The sequence below is a fragment of the Plecotus auritus genome, assembly GCF_963455305.1.
Source record: "Plecotus auritus genome assembly, chromosome: 3".
Taxonomy (NCBI): domain Eukaryota; kingdom Metazoa; phylum Chordata; class Mammalia; order Chiroptera; family Vespertilionidae; genus Plecotus; species Plecotus auritus.
The window spans coordinates 207990405-208010388 of record NC_137772.1 but is presented as its reverse complement, the minus strand read 5'-3'; the positions used below and the strand labels follow the sequence as shown (position 1 = coordinate 208010388).

Here is a 19984-nt window from a genome sequence, read left to right as displayed (position 1 = left end):
CAGTAGAATGGGACATGGATAAGAATTACAGAATCCTTGAGTTGGAAAGAAACTTTAAATGACATCTTGACATTTCCCCATTCCTATCCAATTTTGATAACAATGATTCCTTCTATCTATTGCTCTGGGCGGATCACTTCCCATTCCTTTGGAAGGCATCCAAAGTTCTTATCCTGGTAGTCTTCCACCACCCTGCCCCACTGAACCTCAGGAAGCAGGCACACGAGCTCTGGGGTGGGCCTGCCACCTCGTGGCAGCTCCAGGGATTGGACTGACATTTGGCTTCTCTGTCAAGAGTAGGCCTGCATCTCGAACTTCCTTTTTCTTTGCCCTGTGCTCGTTAGAGCCAGGCCCTCAATCTCTTTTTCATGAGAATTTTCTTTATCCTCATCCCCTGATTCTATTTCTCACGCTGTTCTTACCTTAAGACAACATCTCTCCTTGTCTTTTCCTTTTATTTGACAGGAGGAACTTAAAAAACAAACACACACACAAAATAAGGCTACTGCCCATCCATCTCTAAAACGCTTAAGTGTTCAACAAGACTCCTTCAGAAATTTCCGTCAATTAACCATTCTCACATTAAAGTTGATTTTTCTCAGAACTAGTGTTCAATGTATTTTTGAAATGACTCACATTGCAGCAATATTGTTTTTTCACATCCAATGTACACTTCAGTCCCTTGATGGGTTTTTACCTTTCATTTTTCTGTATTTCTAAAGTTTTCTAAAGAAATGTGCTGTTACTATAAATGGGAAATACAATTAGGTGTTATTTAGAAAGGGAGAGAAAAAAATAAGCTGAATGGCAAATAGGACTTTTGCTTTTTCCTTTCACTTTTTCCTTTCACTTTTTCGTAATTCCCTGTTTTCTTTAAAAAGCATATTTTAATATAAATAGGAAATAGAAAAAAATTGAAAAAATGGGGGCTTTATGGTAAATAGAACCATTGGAAAGGTGCTTAAAGCAGGAGGGGGAGAAACAAGCTGTTGGAAGTCACCTCCTGGTAATAGATCTTGACTTGTAATTGTTGGTGGCTCTGTAAGGAGTCCCACGACTCCAGGAGCCACATCTGTCTTGAGTGTATTTTTCCTCCTTGGCTTCATGGTGATTCTCATCTTCTTGAGCAGAAGCAGGCATTGGGGCAGAATGCTATCTGGAGACAGCTTAACCTTGCCCAGCAGTTTATTGAGACCCTCTTAGCTGCGAATGCCGAGCCCCCAGACGAGAAAGAGGATGAGAGTTATCTTTCGGTCCCGAAACACATCCCGAAACACGTTACCTACAAGCTCGAGCATATCAACTACGTGTTAAAACGGAGGAATAGCCAGGTACAGGGATCAGCAAGGTTTGGCCTAAGCCTCTGTTTAGACTAGAATACTGCAATGACTTCCCAATGGAGAGAGTGAAATTTAAAGTTCCCCAAAGGCTTTTGTAGGCCAGCCAGGGAATCTGTTTTCTTGTAACTGTTCTTTTCCTCTGAGAGAATGCATTCATTTATTCAGCAAACATTTAGTAAGTGCATAGTTATGTGTAAGGTGCTATTTTAGGTATAAGTGTCAACCTAAGAAATAGCTCCTGCCCTCCAGGTGCTTACAGTCCAGAAAAAGAGATAAGGCATGCATGCAAATAACTATTAGACAGGATGATTACAGTTTTAGCAATTAGACTAATAAATGCAAAAAAGGGGGCTCACCTGCAGTGCTGCAAGGAAATGCATTGCAGTGGCAAAATAGGATTTTAAATGTGTATGTCACCTCTACTTGAATGCCCCGAGAATCAGATACACAAAAACATTTTTAAAAAAATCACAATTATAATTACTTTTATGCCTAGAATAAAATAATTTTAAAGAAAATAATCCAAGGTGTTACTGTAGCAATGATCTGACTATAAATTGTTATAAATATCATTGCTGCATTTTCTCACTCTTCTAAGTCACACTGAAGTTTTTCTTTTAAACAAGGAAACAGTATTATATAAAAGCCTTTTCATTATACTATAGTAAAACAGAACTTTACATTTATTGAACAAGCAAATAGTGATGAGATGTTGTTTTCTACTTTCCTTTTCTTCTCAATCCCAGGAAAAACTGATAGACTCTCTTAGTAAAAAAATTAATCAAGTATACAAATTCTGCATCGGAGATGGTGAGGTTGGCAGCCTCAACCCAATCCAAAAGCTGGTAAAAGTAGAGTCTCGCCTGGTGGAACTGAGTGATCTCATTGATTCCATTCCCAAAGAAAATGTGGAGGCAATTGAGAGGATAAAACAAAAAGAACGACGGCAAAAGTACGTCTTATATAAGTGTAGTGAATGACTTAATGAGTAGTAGTTTTTGCTTGGATTCCACATTTAGCAAGTCTCTATTATATGGCAAAGATAACCACATAGAGACACAGTGGGAGGAACCAAACCTAGCCCTGCCCTCCTCATAGAGCTATTTTTTAGTGGGAAGACACATTCACCAACTATTATCCTACATAATAAAAGGGTAATATGCAAATTGACCGAATGGCAGAACGACCGGTCGCTATGGCGCACACTGACCACCAGGGGGCAGACGCTCAATGCAGGAGCTGCCCCCTGGTGGTCAGTGCGCTCCCACAGGGACGTGCTGCTCAGCCACAAGCTGGGCTGATGGCTGGTGAGTGCAGCGGCAGTGGCGGGAGCCTCTCCTGCTTCCGCGGGCCTAAGCCATCAGTCGGACATCCTGCAAGGGCTCCCGGATTGCTAAAGGGCGCAGGCCGGGCTGAGGGGACCTCCCCCCTGAGTGCACAAATGTCATGCACTGGGCCTCTAGTTATGAAATAAATGTGCCATTACCAATGGAAAATGAGCACTGAGAAGGAACCAGATGACCAGAAAGTTCATCAGATGCAACTTTCAGTTTATCTGTTAAAATAGCAGTAATGACTTGTAGGGTTGTTGTGAGGATTAAATTAAATGATCTATGTAAAAGCAATAAAGCATGTTTGGCACATAGTAAGTACTCAAAGATTAGCCATTAATATTAGGTATTTTGTTACTGCTTACTATATTACTGGTGGATGTGGGATACTGCTTCCCACATATAAAAATGAAGTCCAGAATTGTAATATTAAGAAATTTCATCAAATATAAAGCAAATGTTTAAAAAGCCTATCTAATAAAAGAGTGATATGCAAATTAACCATCACTCCACTACAACCACAAGCCATGCCCACCAGCCAATCAGGAGCAAGTATGCAAATTAATCCAACCAAGATGGCTGCGACCACAGAGCAAGCAGGAGGCTTAGGTTTCCCCAGCAATGGAGGAAGCCAAGCTTTCTGCACACCCTGGCCTGCCGTGGACTCCACTCGAGGCTACAAGTTTCAATTATAGAAGATAAATAAATCCCAACAAAAATGGCAGCAGCCACGGAGCTGGAGAGAGCAGGAGGCTTGAGTTGCCCCAGAGATGGAGAAAGCCAAGCTTCCTGGCCTGCCTTGGCCTCCGCTCAAGGCTACAAAGTTTCAATTATAGAAGATAAATAAATCCCAGATACCAGGGCCTCTGCTTGGGTCGCCAGGAGGCGTGGCCAGCCTGCAAACCACCACAGGCCCCTCACCCAGGCCACCCCATGCCCCAAGGGAACCCCCACCCTGATCCGGGACACCTTTCAGGGCAAACCAGCTGGCCCCCACCTGTGCACCAGGCCTCTATCCTATCTAATAATAGAGTAATATGCAAATTGACCATATTAACACACAAGATGGCTGCCCCCATGTGGACACAAGATGGCCGCCACAAGATGGCCAGCAGGGGAGGGACCAGGCCTGCAAGGGAGGGCAGTTAGGGGCGATCAAGCCTGCAGGTGAGGGCAGTTAGGGGTGACCAGGCTGGCAGAGGAGGGAAGTTGGGGGCAACCGGGCCTACAGGGACAGGCAGTTGGGGGGGATCCAGGCCTGCAGGGGAGAGCAGTTGGGGGGAGACCAGGCCTGCAGGGGAGGGCAGTTATGGGTGACCAGGCCTGCAGGGGAGGGCAGTTAGGGGTGACCAGGCCTGCAGGGGAGGGCAGTTAGGGGTGACCAGGTTGACAGGGGAAGGCAGTTAGGGGCAAACAGGCTGGCAGGGGAGCAGTTAGGCATCAATCAGGCTGTCAGGGGAGTGGTTAGGGGATGATCAGGCTGGGAGGCAGAAGCGGTTAGGGGCAATCAGGAAGGCAGGCAGGCAAGCAGTTGGGAACCAGCAGTCCTGGATTGTGAGAGGGATGTCAGATTGGAGAGGGTGCAGGCTGGGCTGAGGGACACCGCCCTCCCCACCCCCGTGCACGAATTTCGTGCACTGGGCCTCTAGTTATAAGATAAAGATTACTCCGTCCATTACATGACCTATAATTAATTACACTGATAACACTTGTATCTTTTTTTTAAAACATATATTTTTATTTCAGAGAGGAATGGAGAGGGAGATAGAAACATCAATCATGAGAATCATTAATTGGGTACCTCCTGCACGCCCCCTACTGGGGATCTAGCCCACAACCCGGGCATGTGCCCTTGACTAGAATCAAACCTGGAACCCTTCAGTCTGCAGGCCAATGCTCTATCCACTGAGCCAAAACAGCTAAGGCCACTTATATCTTTTCTTTTTTTCAGCAGAAAACAGTCATCCAAGGATAATTACAACTTATTTTCAGTAGTGATACATGAATCTAATTCCAATTGTTTATTGTTCTTATCAAGAGAATTTTAGTTGATTTTCCCCATGGTTTGGAGGCACCTAACATAATATCTGGTCTGGCATGAAATATTTAATAAATGTTAACTCTTAAAATTAAATGTGTCCATAAAATAGCTATCACTTACTGAGTGCCTATTCTGCATCGGGCATTGGGAGTAGAAAGATTGTCTAGGTCATCTAATTTTATCATCACAGCCCTAAAGAAAACAAGACAAATTGCATTTGTTGGTCTTAATTTGAGAATACAATTCAAAAAGATTAACTGGAAAATGCACTTTTGTGGTAATTCACTGAACTACACACTTGTGACTGGTGTACTTTTTAAAGATTTAAGGGAGGGGTGGATAACTGGAAGTTAATTTAAGTGACCATTGTATAGATTAACTGTGACGTGCTGAATTTGAGTGATGAGAAGGCTTTACTGAGGTGCTTATTTAGACCCAAGAAGGGATAGATTTTTTCTTCCAAAATGGTGGCATGAAATTTCTTCCCATTTCAACACAAATCGGATGTGTTGTTGAGATTTCACCTGAATATTCAAAAGCCATAGTTATGGGTGAAGATGAATTATTACTTTCATTTAATCTTAATGGAAATAATATTTAGATGGGTCATTTACTTTCTGAGACTTATAGTTAGAAGAACATTTTCCCCTCTTGACAGGTTTCGTGACGAGAAAATGAGAGAAAAACAAAAACACCAAGAAGAAAGGCTAAGAGCTGCTCTGGAAAGAGCAGTAGCACAACCAAAGAAAAAGGTTTGTGTTTTGCTATTAATAGGTCCAGCTACATCAAAGGGTGAGTGCTTCTGGGTATAAAAAAAAAATTATCTAATTCACCGAATTTATCCAGGTTAAACTTCAGTAGTCTTTCATGCTCAGCTTCAATTGATCTCTCTCTGGTTCCTTGTTACTTTTAGAATAATTCAAATTACTGGGTAACAGTTCTCCATTAGGCCTACTTTTTAGTAAAAGAAACTTGTCCCTTCCTCTTTTTCTTTCCTTCCAGGTTCACGAAACCAGAAAATTTTAAAAACTAATTTTTTGAAAAGGTAGTACAGGCATATGGTTCAAAGTTCAAAAGATACAAGAGTATTCAGTGAAAGTTGTCCTTCTTAGTTCCCCCTGCCCCAGAGATAATCATTGCTAACAGTTTCATCTGCATCCTTCTGGAAATATCCTATGTATTTGGGTCCATTCTTCTTAATGGTAGCTGAGAACCTTGCTTCTTCCACTTAACAATGGAAATAGTGAACCCAGAGAATTACAATAGTGAACTGGAAGGGTCTTCTAACCCTCATATTGTAAAAATAATGACAATAATAGTTGGGAGTTAAAATTATATCTCCAGTATTACTTCAGATGTAGAAGATGAATCAGGACTGGAAGCCAAGGTTCTTTATATTGCAAGATCATCTGATATGAAGTTTGGGATTGGGCAGTCAGAGAGCTTATGGTCCATGCCGTGTGGAGGGTCTTTTGTTTCCATATGCCACTCGCCTTCCTCTAGCTCTGGGTCTGAAATATATTCTAGGAACCCAGTTTCATGGCTATCTACAAAGCTAATGTGGAAATTGATTGTTAACAGTGATAGCTAACCCTAGTGAATGCTTATTGTGCACCTCACAACCAGCCTTTTCAGGTAAGGACTTGAAAAAAGTTCCAAAGTATGGTAATTACAAATATGTATATCAAAAGGTTATGATTATGTTATTTTAAATAAGCATTTCATCTTAAAAAGTCTGTACCTCTCTAGTTCAGGTGTTCTATGAACACTTGACTTGTCCTCTTCCTCCCAATAGAGAACCACTCATTATTCTCCCACATGTATACACTCCACTAAACCCACAAAATTGAAATGATTATTTAAAAATATATCCTTCCTTCTAGACCACTGGTTCTCAACCTTTCTAATGCCGGGACCCTTTAATATAGTTCCTCATGTGACCCCCAACCATAAAATTATTTTCGTTGCTACTTCATAACTGTAATTCTGTTACTGTTATGAATCGTAATGTAAATATCTGTGTGTTCCGATGGTCTTAGGCGACCCTGCTAGCGGTTCTTAACCTGTGGGTCACGACCCACAGGTTGAGAACCGCTGCTGTAGAGCCTAAGACCATCGGAACACACAGATATTTACATTACGATTCATAACAGTAACAGAATTACAGTTATGAAGTAGCAACGAAAATAATTTTATGGTTGGGGGTCACATGAGGAACTATATTAAAGGGTCCCGGCATTAGAAAGGTTGAGAACCACTGGTCTAGACCATGAATGAGTTTTATGACCTCTGTATCTCCACTGCCTAGCACACAGTGGATACTCAACAAATGTTTATTAAATAGACTAAAAATGAGAATGAAAACTAAAACTGGAAAATAGAAAATAAAAATGGTGATCTGATAAATTGACAATATATGAAAACCTGTGATAGAAGTTCTTACCCAGTTGGGATACTTCATCACTGGAAATTTTCTGATAGTATTAATAACAAAAGTAACCAAAGGAGATCACCAACAGTCTAAAAAAATCCCGACTTTAGGAAAGCAATTGTATCATAGTTTTGTCATCTATTTAATTGATACAAATTCAGCTGTCAAAGCAAAACAAAAAAGGTTACAGAGGAAAGATAAAAGATGATACAATTGAGTATATGCCCCAGAGAAAATGAATAGGAGTGAAACTAAGGATTTCCCTAAGCCTATCCTGGTGGGAACACCTCCAAGAGCCAACAGGATTACTAATGTTTAAAATCAATCCCTATGTAATTGACTATTTACTACTTTAAGCCATATTATTCCTTGGAAAACCAAGTTAATATTAGTATTTTACTTATACTTCAACAGAAAAAGATTAAAGAATATTATTTCTTTTGTTTCAGCTGGGAAGAAGACTTATCTATCGTTCAAAACCTACATCTGGTAACAAACATGAACTACGGTTAGTCAGGGATACAAGAGCAAAATCAATAGAGGAAGAATATTTTTTCACTTGAATAGAAGCAGTAAGGCCAAAATGTTTTAAGCATATTTTAAAGATTCTGGTTTACAGAAATCAAAATATTCTCCCCCATATGCTTGCCTAATCAATGTGATGAAGACATGCCCTTGTTCCCAAGGTTATAGGATTGGAAATGGGGAGTTATTTTCTTTTGTTGAAGGCTTTTTATTATCCATTGCCTACGTATTATTCTAAATATTATACACCTATACTTTGATTTGTCTGAGTTGGGGATACACATCCAAAGTTATTTTATTGATGTAACCATACAGTTAATGACCATTAAACTGCAACAGAGGCATCCTCTGATGACATGAGACTTTGAAGTTATGTCTCAGAACATAATTGTGAGACTGGTTTTTAATTCGTATTAAGTACTTTTCAGAAACTTAATCCTCTTAAATGAACAAACCTAACTGTCTTCAACCTAAATGTCAGTTCACAATTTCTGTTGTGCTGTATATCCACAATCATTTTCATTTTAGTTGATGTTTCATTTTAGTTGATGTTTCATTTTAGCTATATGTGTATACTATTTAAGTGTACACTGTAATTTGTCTATTATATATATTAATGCTAAGAAAATAGTTCACTGATACAGTAAAAAATGGCTCAAAAAAACTTTAAAAGAAGCAGTTGCTTTTAAAAGGTCTCAGTTAATATATAATTACAAGAAAAGGGCTGAAATTCACCTTCATAAACATTTATAAAGCATATAAATAATTCTCCTTTATAGAAAAAATAAGAACACTGGGCTTACGAAAGAAAACCAACTTGAATGAAACTGGATAGATTTTAAAGCCTTTCTTCTGTATATAATTTTTCAGTTTTTTCAACATTGAGTTCTGCATGTAAATGTCTGAATATGAATAGTTCACAAGTCAAGTTGAAAAAACCAATTTTTATTGTCTAGAAATATATATAAAAAAATTTTCCCACAAAAGATGCTATTCTCTCATTTCTCCATCTTCTTCCTCTTCTTCAACACCCCTGATATAGAGGACATTATTACACCTGTAAATAGAAAAACAGTACATTTTGTTGTTCCAACTGGAAACCATGTAATATCTGATTTACAATTACCAGATTTTTTTCATTACAAAAATGCTGAATGCTAAATTTATAATGTAGCCTATTTTCCTTTCTCTTTTTAAAGTTTTACCACTGATTTTTTACAAAGCACATGGCACTTATTTTCTCACCATGTGATTGTTATAAAATGGTATCTTTATGATCTTCCAAAGGGAATGACTAGAATTTGAAGGTATAAAGTTAGTTCTAGAAAATGAGTATAACTAAAAATCCTAGCAGCAGCCAGACCCAAATAAAATTAAAAAAACCAAGCTCTTTTTAATTAAAACCACTAAAAAAGGTTACAGCTAAAAATAGAAAGTTTAATATCAATACTAGAAAAATCTTAAGGATGAATAGCTCCAAAATACTTAAATTTTTGATGAGTTTAACAATTTCATACTCTTGAAGTCTAGTTATAGAATAATATGGTAAATTAATAGCGATTTTAAAAAGTAATTCTGAAACCGAGGCACTAAATTAGTTTTTTTAAACGGGTTATTTCTAATGTTCACCAGTAATTCCTTACATATACTACTACTGTTTTGTTACCTTATTAAAACTTCACCCAGGTGTCCAGACAAGGCTCCATCTATGTATTCTTCTGTGTTAGCAAGCTTAAAAAAAAGAAGATATATTAATAGTACAGAAGGAAAATAGTTAAGACACACCTAATACTGGTGAGAGAACTTGTTAACTGAGACCTTTTTATATCAACTCATATTTATCTATAATTAATATTAGTTTTCTATTACTACTGTAGTACTTATGGTTTCATATAAATATTTGGTAAAGTTAACATTAAAGTATGTAGAATATATAGTAAAAATTGTTTCAACATAGTTTTTTTAAAATCTCGCTGTTGTGCAATATTTCTTTCTAGTAGACATTAGAATAACATGTCGAGGAAGGAAATCTCCCAAATTATGAATAAGTTGACTAAAGTTTTCCAAAGCAGAAATTAACTTCTCTTGGAATAATACCTTTATAGTGTAGTATCATATTGAGGGATCCAATGTACAAAAGTTATGGCTAAAATACTTTCATATTAGTCATCAACCAAACCAGAGACTTGAAGAATTTTTTAAAATTACATGCTAATAAACAGGAAAACATGTTCTTAAAAGGAGGTTAACCAATAGAGTAACCTTACAAGCTTCCAGTTATAAAGTAAAGAAATCACTAGGATATAATCTATAGCACAGGGAATAGTCAGTAATATCACAATAACTTTGTACACTGACAGATGTTTACTAGATTCATCATGATCACTCTGTAAGGCGTATATACATACATATCCTATATAATAAAGAGGTAATATGCAAACTGACCATCACTCCAACACACAAGATGGCCGCCCCCATGTGGACACAAGATGGCTGCCACAAGATGGCCGGCAAGGGAGAGCACTTGTGGGTGATTAGGCCTGCAGGGGAGGGCAGTTAGGGGGGAACCAGGCCAGCAGGGGAGGACAGTTGGGGGGGACCAGGCCAGCAGGGGAGGGAAGTTGGGGGCAACCAGACCAGTAGGGGAGGGCAGTTAGGGGGTACCAGGCCTGCAGGGGAGGGCAGTTAGGGGTGACCAGGACTGCAGGGGAGGGCAGTTAGGAGTGACCAGGCTGGCAAGGGAGGGCAGTTAGGGGTTACCAGGCGAGCAGGGGAGGGCAGTTTGTGGCAACCAGGCCTGCAGGGGAAGGCAGTTAGGGGCAATCGGGCTGGCAGGGGAGCAGTTAGGCATTGATCAGGCTGGCAGGCAGAAGCAGTTAGGGGCATCAGGCAGGCAGGCAGGCAGGCAGGCGAGCTGTTGGGAGCCAGCAGTCCTGGATTGTGACATGGATGTCCGACTGCCTGAGAGACAGTCGGACATCCCTCGAGGGGTTCCAGATTGGAGAGGGTGCAGGCTGGGCTGAGGGACACACACACACACACACACACACACACACACACACACACACCCCCTCCCCCGGTGGGATTGGGCCTAAACGGGCACTCGGACATCCCTTGAGGGGTCCCAGATTGGAAGAGGGTGCAGGCCGGGCTGAGGGACACCCGCCTCCCCACCCCATGCACGAATTTCATGCACCGGGGCCCAGTGCATGAAATTCGTGCATGGGAGGAGGGGGGTGTCCCTCAGCCCAGCCTGCACCCTCTCCAATCTGGGACCCCTCAAGGGATGTCCCGGTGGGATCGGGCCTAAACAGGCAGTCAGACATCCCTCTCACAATCCAGGACTGCTGACTCCCAACTGCTTGCCTGCCTGCCTTCCTGATTACCCCTAACTGCTTCTGCCTGCCAGCCTGATCACCCCCTAACCCAGCCTTGGGCAAACTATGGCCCGCGGGCCGGATCCGGCTGTTCTATCCGGTTCTCTTGCTCTCCCCTCCGCTCCTTTACTGTGAATTTATATTAGTTCACACAAACACTCCATCCATGCTTTTGTCCCAGCCCTCCGGTCCAGTTTAAGAACCCATTGTGGCCCTCGAGTCAAAGTTTGCCCACCCCTGCCCTAACCACTCCCCTGCCAGCCTGTTTGCCCCCCAAATTCCCTCCTCTGCCGGCCTGGTCACCCCTAACTGCCCTCCCTTACAGGCTTGATTGGCCCAACTGCCCTCCCTTGCAGGCCTGGTCCCTCCCAACTGCCCTCCCCTGCTGGCCATCTTGTGGTGGCCATCTTGTGTGCACATGGGGGCAGCCATCTTGTGTGTTGGAGTGATGGTCAATCTGCATATTACTCTTTTGATAGATAGGATAGAGGCCTGGTGCACGGGTGGGGGCCAGCTGGTTTGCCCTAAAGGGTGTCCCGGATCAGGGTGGGGGTTCCCTTGGGGCGTGGGGCGGCCTGAGCAAGGGGCCTGTGGTGGTTTGCAGGCTGGCCACTCCCCCCGGCGACGCAAGCGGAGGCCCTGGTATCTGGGATTTATTTATCTTCTACAATTGAAACTTTGTAGCCTGGAGCGGAGCCAAGCCTTCTGCTTGCTCCGTGGCAGCAGCCATTTCTGTTGGGATTTATTTAACTTCTATAATTGAAACTTTGTAGCCTTAAGTGGAGGCCTAGGCTAGCCAGGGTGTGCGGAAAGCTTGGCTTCCTCCATCGCCGGGGAAACCCAAGCCTCCCTCCTGCTCTCTCTGTGACCGCAGCCATCTTGGTTGGGTTAATTTGCATACTCACTCCTGATTGGCTAGTGGGCGTGGCTTTGTGGGTGTAGCAGTGATGGTTAATTTGCATATTACTCTTTTATTAGATAGGATGGTGTCCTAAAAAATGTATACACACTTATAATGCGAAGGAATGGAATAGCAAACACCAAGAATCATTTTGTTGGGTATTTGTGCACCCTCAATTCGCCGACTGTTGCCAGTTTAGTATCATAAACTTTATCTTTTATGTATCCCCATAAAAAAGTCTAGTGGATAAATTTTCTTTGTTCAAAGCTTAATTTGGGCCCTAGCCGGTTTGGCTCAGTGGATAGAGCATAGGCCTGTGAACTGAAAGGTCCCAGGTTTGATTCCAGTCAAGGGCACATGCCCAGGTTGTGGGCTTGATCCCCAGTGGGGGACTTGCAGGAGGCAGCCAATCCATGATTCTCACTCATCATGGATGTTTCTATCTCTCTCTCCCTCTTCCTTTCTCTCTGAAATCAATAAAAATATATTTAAAAAAAAAAAAAAAAGCGTAATTTGGCTTCGCTCATTATTTCAAATCAGTTAAATTTGAAAAGGAGTGAAAATTAAGTGAGTTATCAGCTGTTAAAGTGTGTATACATTTTTGGGAGACACTTTGAAGAATTATAAAGGCGGTGTTTGTACTTCAACTACATTTTCAAACTTCCAGTACCATTTTAGGATGAATTTCCTTTGTTCAAAGCTTAGTCTGGTGGAAAAAAAAACACATCAATTGAGCTATCAGCTGTTAAGGTGTGTATTACATGTTTTTTGGGACACCCTAGGTAGATATATATAAAATCACTATGTTATATGCCTAAAACTAAGTATTATATCAACTATATTTTGATCCAAAACTCCTTAGGAACTGGGATTTGATATTCATAAATATTTAAATTCAACATTTTCTTTACTATTCTGGCTTGTGGATTACATACCTACTATGTGATAAAACATTTTATACAGGGATTTGTAGAGACTTGAAGTTTGATATAGCCTTCATGTTTCAACTGTTAAATGTTAAACATTTAAAAGTTTTTAAAAAGTAACCTTTATAGTTAGGGAACTATATTACTCTAATTTTAAATCAAAATGTTTAGCTTTCTTCTACATACAGGTAATAAACTTTACTTTTAATTTTTAAAAATCACAATCCATATAATGGGCACTCAATAAATATGTGCTAAGAGGACAAACTCAAAGGCTCCATCAATATAGTTACGTTACTTCAAAACTGGCAAGTTCACTAGGAAGTTATATTACTTTAAAAAAATTATTCTTTATTGTTGAAGAAAGTTACATTACTTTTAAAACCAAATATTTGGCAGGTATTCTTTATTCCTTTCTTTTATTGAGATATGGATTCATGCACCGGTGGGGTCCCTCAGCCTGGCCTGTGGGGAATGGGCCAAAACTGGCTCTCTGACATCCCCTGAGGGGTCCTGGATTGCAAGAGGGCGGAGGCCAGGCCAGGGCCAGGGAGGGATCACAGGAGGGGTGTGTGTCCGGCCCATCTTGCCCAGTCCCAGATTGGCTGGACCCCAGCAGCAAGCTAACCTACCCATCGGAGCATCTGCCCCCAGTGGTCAGTGTGTGTCATAGCGACTGGTCAAACGGTGGAACAGTTGGGACAATTAGCATATTAGGCTTTTATATATATAGGTAATTCCCATAACATCAAATTCACTCTTAAAGTATACAAGTCAGTGGTTTTACCTATATTCATAAAGTTGTATGTATAACCATCACCATTAAGTGTGGAACATTTTCAGCACAAGAGATATGCTCTTCAGATTTTTTATGGCCTTGGTAAATGATTACTGCTTAGGGAATTTTCCAGGCCAAACCATGTTCTATATAAATTATGGGGACATGTGCCAAAACCGGTTTGGCTCAGTGGATAGAGCGTCAGCCTGCGGACTGAAAGGTCCCGGGTTCGATTCCGGTCAAGGGCATGTAACTTGGTTGCGGGCACATCCCCAGTAGGAGGTGTGCAGGAGGCAGCTGATCGATGTTTCTCTCTCATCGATGTTTCTGACTATCTATCCCTCTTTCTTCCTCTCTGTAAAAAATCAATAAAATATATTAAAAACAATAAAAATAAAAATAAATAAAAAGTGACTTTCTTCTTAAATTATGGGGACATGAGCATCATCTGTTCAGGTAGAAAATAGTATGGCTGTTCCTTAAGAAATTAAACAAAGAATTACTCTATGATCCAGCAATTACATTTCTGATATATAACTAAAAACAGAGACTCGAGCAGATTATTTGTATAGCCATGTTCACTGCATTAGTCACACTAGTCATAATGGGGAAATAATCCAAATGTCCAATAGAAGAATGAATTAAAATGCAGAGTATACTTCCATAAAAAGAAATTCTGAAATATGCTACACCATGAATGAGCTTTGAAAATATTATGCTATAAGCCAAAAGGACAAATATTGTAGGATTCCATTTATATGAGGTAACTTTAATAGAGACAGAAAGAATAGTATTTACCAAGGGACTGGAGACAGCAGAAATGGGGAATTACTGTATTTTTTAATGGGTATGGAATTTCACTTTGGGATTGAGTTATACACTTGAAAATGGTGAAAGTGGCACATTTTGTTATCACAATTTTTAAAAAGTTCACAGAAATATTCACAGAAGCTAGTGTAAAAGACATGCAGTCAATTGATCAATTCATTTGGCTGATGTCTTTTCCCTCAAGAAATCCTTTTATGGAATTACTCTGATGTTGTGCTTTCAGCATTCAGAATTTGCCCTAACTGGTTTAGCTCAGTGGATAGAGCATCAGCCTGTGGACTGAAGGGTCCCAGTTCGATTAGTCAAGGGCACATGCCAGGGTTGTGGGCTTGATCCCCAGTAGGGGACATTAAGGAGACAGCCAATCAATGATTCTCTCTCATCATTGATATTTCCATCTCCCACTCCCTTCCTCTCTGAAATCAATAAAAAAAATATATTTTTAAAAAGTAAGAATTTTACTTGAAAAAGTTTTTTCAGAGTCAAGTGCTGAGAGAGGGTTTTCTTTTTCCGCAAATTTGTATTTTCCCCTTCTGGTAATAGGAATCAAATGTCCGAGCTCTTCTTACTTTTAACAACTAGGGGTCAAATCTGTGGCTGTATTTTGGTTTAACATGTCTCATACGCAGCTCATCACATCCTCCCTGATCATGGCTTTTTCCCCTGAATTTTTGCTTTATCCATTTAATTAACTGCATTCTCATAAGTCACACTAAACCTTAGAGGAGTAAGGTGAAGAAAAAGAAATGCAATTTAATGATTTTTATAATTCTTTAGCTTACCTGCATGTTCATATAGCCATCTACAGATACCAGGTAGCCTTTGTACTCCATTCCCCACTTAAGTTTCACCATTACTGGCTTTCCTGTTAATCCATTGAGGAAAGGTTTGGGATTGAGGGGCAAACTCTGCACAAAGAACAAAAAAAGAACTCAATTTATTTTCCAGAGCTCAGTGCCCACCACCTACTCTGTTACCAAATCACCAATTTTTATGGTATCACTTTTATTTGTTAAAGAGCATCAAAAATATTTAAATACCCAGGTAGCCAATTTCCTCTTCAACCATCAAAATGTATACAAATATTCATTATTTCCTTAGGAAACACTGAATAGCTATTAAACATCACTCACTGTTCCAGGTTACAGAGAAACAAAGACAGTTAAAAAAAAAATGCAGGTGACAGTCCCTGTCCTCAAGAAGCTCACAGTGGGAGGAGGAAGGGCAAAACACATACAAATAAACTATTGCAAGGTTGTAAGAGGAGATATGCTATGTACAAGGGCACCAACCCAATCCAGTGTTAAAAGGAAAGGTTGCCTGAAATAAGCAATGCTTCCATTTTAAAGGATGAGATAAATTCCCAGGGGGAAAACAGCTGTTCTAGGCAGAGGAGACTACCTATGTAACAGGAGGAAAGAATGAAGCAACAAAGAATTCAGTGCTGTCAGCCTCCCAATATGCGACTACAGAACGAAGCAGGGGCACCTGACAGTCTTTTGCTTGAATTCTAGAAACTAGGACTGGGTCTTACTTGACTTCAGTGCCTCTTACATGTGAGCTATCACTTAATGTTTGTTTATTCAGCAAAGCAGTGGTATCCCTAGTAATCACACACTTTTCTTTCATCTGCTCACCCATCAGCCCAAAGAACCAAGAAGCTTAGCTACTAAACCCCTTTTAAAAAAAGAATATTCAGTTATCTAAAGACAAGGGGACTGCTGCAAAAACTTCCCAATGAGTCTCCAGTTTTCACTCTTGTCTTTCTCCAACTTATTATCCACACAGCAACTGTTATTTTTTTTTTTATCATATATTTCTGCTTAAAATGCTTCAATGGCTGCCCATTGCAGTTGGAGTAGAATCCAGACCTTCTAATGTGGCTGAGAGGTCTTGCCTGACGCTAACTCATAACCACTATTCATGCAAGAAACTGTGGTTTCTGTTAATTCCTCCAAGTGGTCGAGCCTTATTTCGGGCCTCAAGGGCAATCAATGCTCATGTTTCCTGAGCTTGGTACACTCTCCCTCCAGCTCTTTAAGGGGCTGAATTTCCTATCATTTAGGTTTCAGGTTAAATCCCTCCCCTTCCAGGGATGCTATCCCTGGCCACTCTTCTAGGGTACCATCGCGCCCCCTCACAGCAACCCGTTTGCTTCCTTCTTATCTTTGATTATTTGTAATTATATATTTCTGTTGTTATTTGATTAATGTCTGTCTCCCACTCCCGACAGAAATTAACCCAGACCAAGGTCGGCATCAGTACTTTTCACCTCAGAGTCCTACCGCCTAGTACAGTATCTGGCAGGTAGCATGCACTCAGTAATATTTGTTAAATGAACAAATGAATGCTCCAAAGCCTGGGCTCTGTGTTCAGAGCGCTGCGGGGCTGCGAGTCCCATCATGGAATGGAAGCGGACTTTCATTTCAAAGTGGGCCGTGAGAAACCTCTTCGTCCTTACCCTGACCCTGCGGCCCCAGCCAGTAAGGATATCTCAGGCTCAGATTCAAAACTAAGCGAGAGGAAAGGAGCAGGGGCACTCCTGGGCGGCGGAGGGCGGCGGAAGGGGCGCGCGCCACGGACCCAGGAGCAGCCAAGAAAGGGCTGCCGACCGCCTGCGCAGCGCCTCACGCGGATGAATGGGAAAGGCGCGAACCAACCACCAGGCCCAGCGACGCTGAGCACCCGCGCTCTCTCTCTCTCTCTCTGGAGACTCCATCCCTTCTCTTCCTCCTTACCATCGCGACAACGAGCAAATGCTGCAGGCTACTCGCCGCCGACCCAGCTCTTGTCCGTCCCTGTGCCTGGAGCGCCTACCCCAGCTCGGACCGCGAGAAATGGCCGCCCAAAAGCAGCGTGACCTTTTACCTCCGACTACTGCTCTTCCGCTCCTATGATTGGACGCAGAGAGATATGTGCTGATTGGAGGAGATGGTGAGCAGTGTATCCTAGCAACCAGTGATGCTGCGCGCATTGGATCCTTCCGCGCCAGCCTTTGGGATGCCTCCGCCCCTCGACTCGCGAGGGCCCCATGCGAGACTGCGACGATAGTGAGGCCGGCGGGGTTTCTGGTCCGCTCACCAGCCTCGAGGCGCCGTGCACCCTAGAGGTGCGCACGAAACTTCTCGCCAACTTGGCTGACGGAGGTTTCCTTTGTCCTTTTACGCCCGAAGAACGAGTTCGGGGCTCTCGAGTTTCTTCCTCGCTTTCCCTCAGGTTCTGTGATTTGGGAGCTCCTCTGCCATCGTCCCCTTCTACCTGACTGTTCACCATTCTGTAATGCTCATTTCGACCCACTTAAAAAAATGTGGGAGAAGCAAGACCAAGGGAGGTGAAACGCACCCAGGAAAGTCAAGTACAGAATATATTTCAGATGAGGTCTTATCGAGCCTAGAATATGGTGCGGTGGGCTCCCTGTCCATCTGTTTCTTTTGCATCGCCAGCAGAGACCTGATGCGGCCTTTTTTCGTGTAGAGTATTTATAAATTAAGGACGTGGGGGATCTTTACACTATGCCTGACTATCCTTGAGAGCGTAATGGTGTTTTTGGTCAGAATTTCACTTGTTTTTCCTCAGTTCAGACTTTCATCTCGCTCAGATCTGAAATGCCTAACGCAGTTCTTGGAGAATACACACTTTTAGTAGTACTGTTTTTTGGTTTTGTTCTTGCAGCGCTCAGGAGATGAATTTGGGCTTTAGGTTTGAATGTTGTGTGCTGAGGCCTGGTGGAGGCAGCCTGAACTCAGAACCTCGGTCCATCGCGTGAGGATCGTGAGGGCAGTTTCTTAACTTCCTAAGGCTTTGTGTCCTCCGCTGTGCGTGGCTTGGTAAACTAGCCACAGCTCCTGGGGATTTAATAATTAACGAGGAGCGGTTAGGCCTGTGGTTGGCCAGTAAGGGCTCTGTAGGTGGTAACTATAATTTCAATGTCCCTGCAAATGTTGGAGAATGCTGACAAAATACAGCAATTTTTGGTATAGTTTATGCCAACGAATTGGAATTATTTACCCCAAAGTTCAGTGGGTTGTTTCCTTAGTTCCAGAATCATTTAAGTGGATATTTAGCTTTTGTACAGCCTTGGCGCCCCTCCCACGTGCCAGGCTCCTTCACAGCTGTTATAACGGGAATCCTACTACACAGACCCATTTAGTAGTTACAGCCCCGTTTCCGGAGTGAGAAACAAGCTGAGCAGGTAACTTGTGCAGGGCCAAGCTGGGTTTCAACCTGAACACTTTACTTTTTCTACTTTATGAAGCTAACTTTCAAAAGCTCAATATATACTTTAGAAGTCTTATTTAGAACTTATTTTTTTAATTTTTTCATTGAATTTATTGGGGTGACTTTGGTTAATAAAATTATATAGGTTTCAATTGTACAGTTCTATAATACATCATCTGTGTATTCACCACCCCAAGTCAAGTCTCCTTATGTCACCATTTATCCCCCCTTTACTCCCTTCTACCTCCCCCACCCCTTTTGCTCTGGTAATCACCATACTGTTGTTTGTGTCTATAAGGGGTTTTTTGGGTGATTGTTTGTTTGCTTAATCCCTTTACCTTTTATACCCAGTCCTCCAATCCCTCTCTCCAACAGCTGTCAGCTGTTCTCTGTATCTATGAGTCTGTTTCTGTTTTGTTAATTTTGTTCATTAGATTTCACATATAAGTGAAATCACATGGTACTTGTAGAAGACTTATTTTTTAGATATACTTTAGAAGACTTATTTTTTAGTTGTTATTTCAGTGAAGGGAAACAAAACATTACTGTAATCTGTGTTAAAATGGTTATGTTTGAAGTTGGTTTTTCTCCTGTTAAATATTAATCTCATGTGGATCCTAAAGCAAATTAAATCTGAAACATTACTGGAGGCAAAAAATAACAAAACTGAAGATGTCCTACTTCAGGCACATAGTGAAAGGCAGGGTTCTTCAGAAAAGACAATAATGCTGGAAAAAATAGAAGGCAGCAGGAAAAGAAGAAGACCAAATATGAGATGGGTTGACTCCATAAAAGATGCCAGAGCTGAGTGGTTGTTGAGGAGAGGACATCATGGAATGGCCAAAAGTCACAGGTTTATTCACACTAAGTTCTAGCAATTATCAGGCTATGCTAATTGTAGCTGCTGGAATTCTGAAAACAAAACATTTTAAACATTACACTTGGCACATATATTTGGTCAAGTCCCTGGACCTCTCCAGGCCTTAGTTTTGCACTAGTCAAATTAAGGGATTGAAACAGATTATTTTAAGGGCCTTTCTAGCTTCAAAATACTATTACTAGAGGCCCGATGCATGAAATTTGTGCAAGGGACTCGGCCCCCACTGCCACCACGGCTGGGGGCCTCTCCCTCCTCTGCCTTAGCCCCCGCCACTGTGGCTTCATCCGGAAGGATGTCCGGAAGGATGTCTGGTCTAATTAGCATATTATGCTTTTATTATTATAGATTCTCTGATATTTTAAATTAATAACTGGAAAAAGTTAAGATTAAAATAAAGAATATCACTTC

The 19984-nt window shown here is 41.5% G+C and overlaps 2 protein-coding genes across 2 annotated transcripts in view; one reads left to right on the top strand and one right to left on the bottom strand.

The window, feature by feature from the left end:
• CCDC38 (coiled-coil domain containing 38) overlaps positions 1-8468 on the top strand; it is a gene marked incomplete at its 5' end in the record, with an annotated part of 42469 nt that extends 34001 nt beyond the window's left edge. Inside the window, 4 exons of the mRNA XM_080660256.1 lie at positions 1131-1331; positions 2087-2292; positions 5371-5464; positions 7593-8468. Of these exons, the coding sequence (XP_080516382.1) occupies positions 1131-1331; positions 2087-2292; positions 5371-5464; positions 7593-7706 (615 nt within the window). The 3' untranslated portion in view covers positions 7707-8468. The remainder of the gene's footprint in view (positions 1-1130; positions 1332-2086; positions 2293-5370; positions 5465-7592) is intronic.
• A 129-nt stretch (positions 8469-8597) lies between these two features.
• SNRPF (small nuclear ribonucleoprotein polypeptide F) lies at positions 8598-17350 on the bottom strand. The gene is made up of 4 exons (XM_080660814.1): positions 17217-17350; positions 15261-15386; positions 9335-9399; positions 8598-8725 (listed from the first exon to the last, which is right to left on the bottom strand). Exons 1-4 carry the CDS (start codon positions 17217-17219, stop codon positions 8659-8661), a joined length of 261 nt encoding a protein of 86 aa, XP_080516940.1. The 5' UTR covers positions 17220-17350; the 3' UTR covers positions 8598-8658.
• Positions 17351-19984: the final 2634 nt, after the last annotated feature.

Excerpts from the sequence above, each read along its gene's own strand:
- SNRPF (XM_080660814.1), bottom strand. Across the intron at positions 9,400-15,260 it reads ATGGCTATATGAACATGCAG|CTTGCTAACACAGAAGAATA; the intron begins GTAAGCTAAAGA and ends CTTTTTTTTAAG. Across the intron at positions 8,726-9,334 it reads CTGGGTGAAGTTTTAATAAG|GTGTAATAATGTCCTCTATA; the intron begins GTAACAAAACAG and ends TTCTATTTACAG.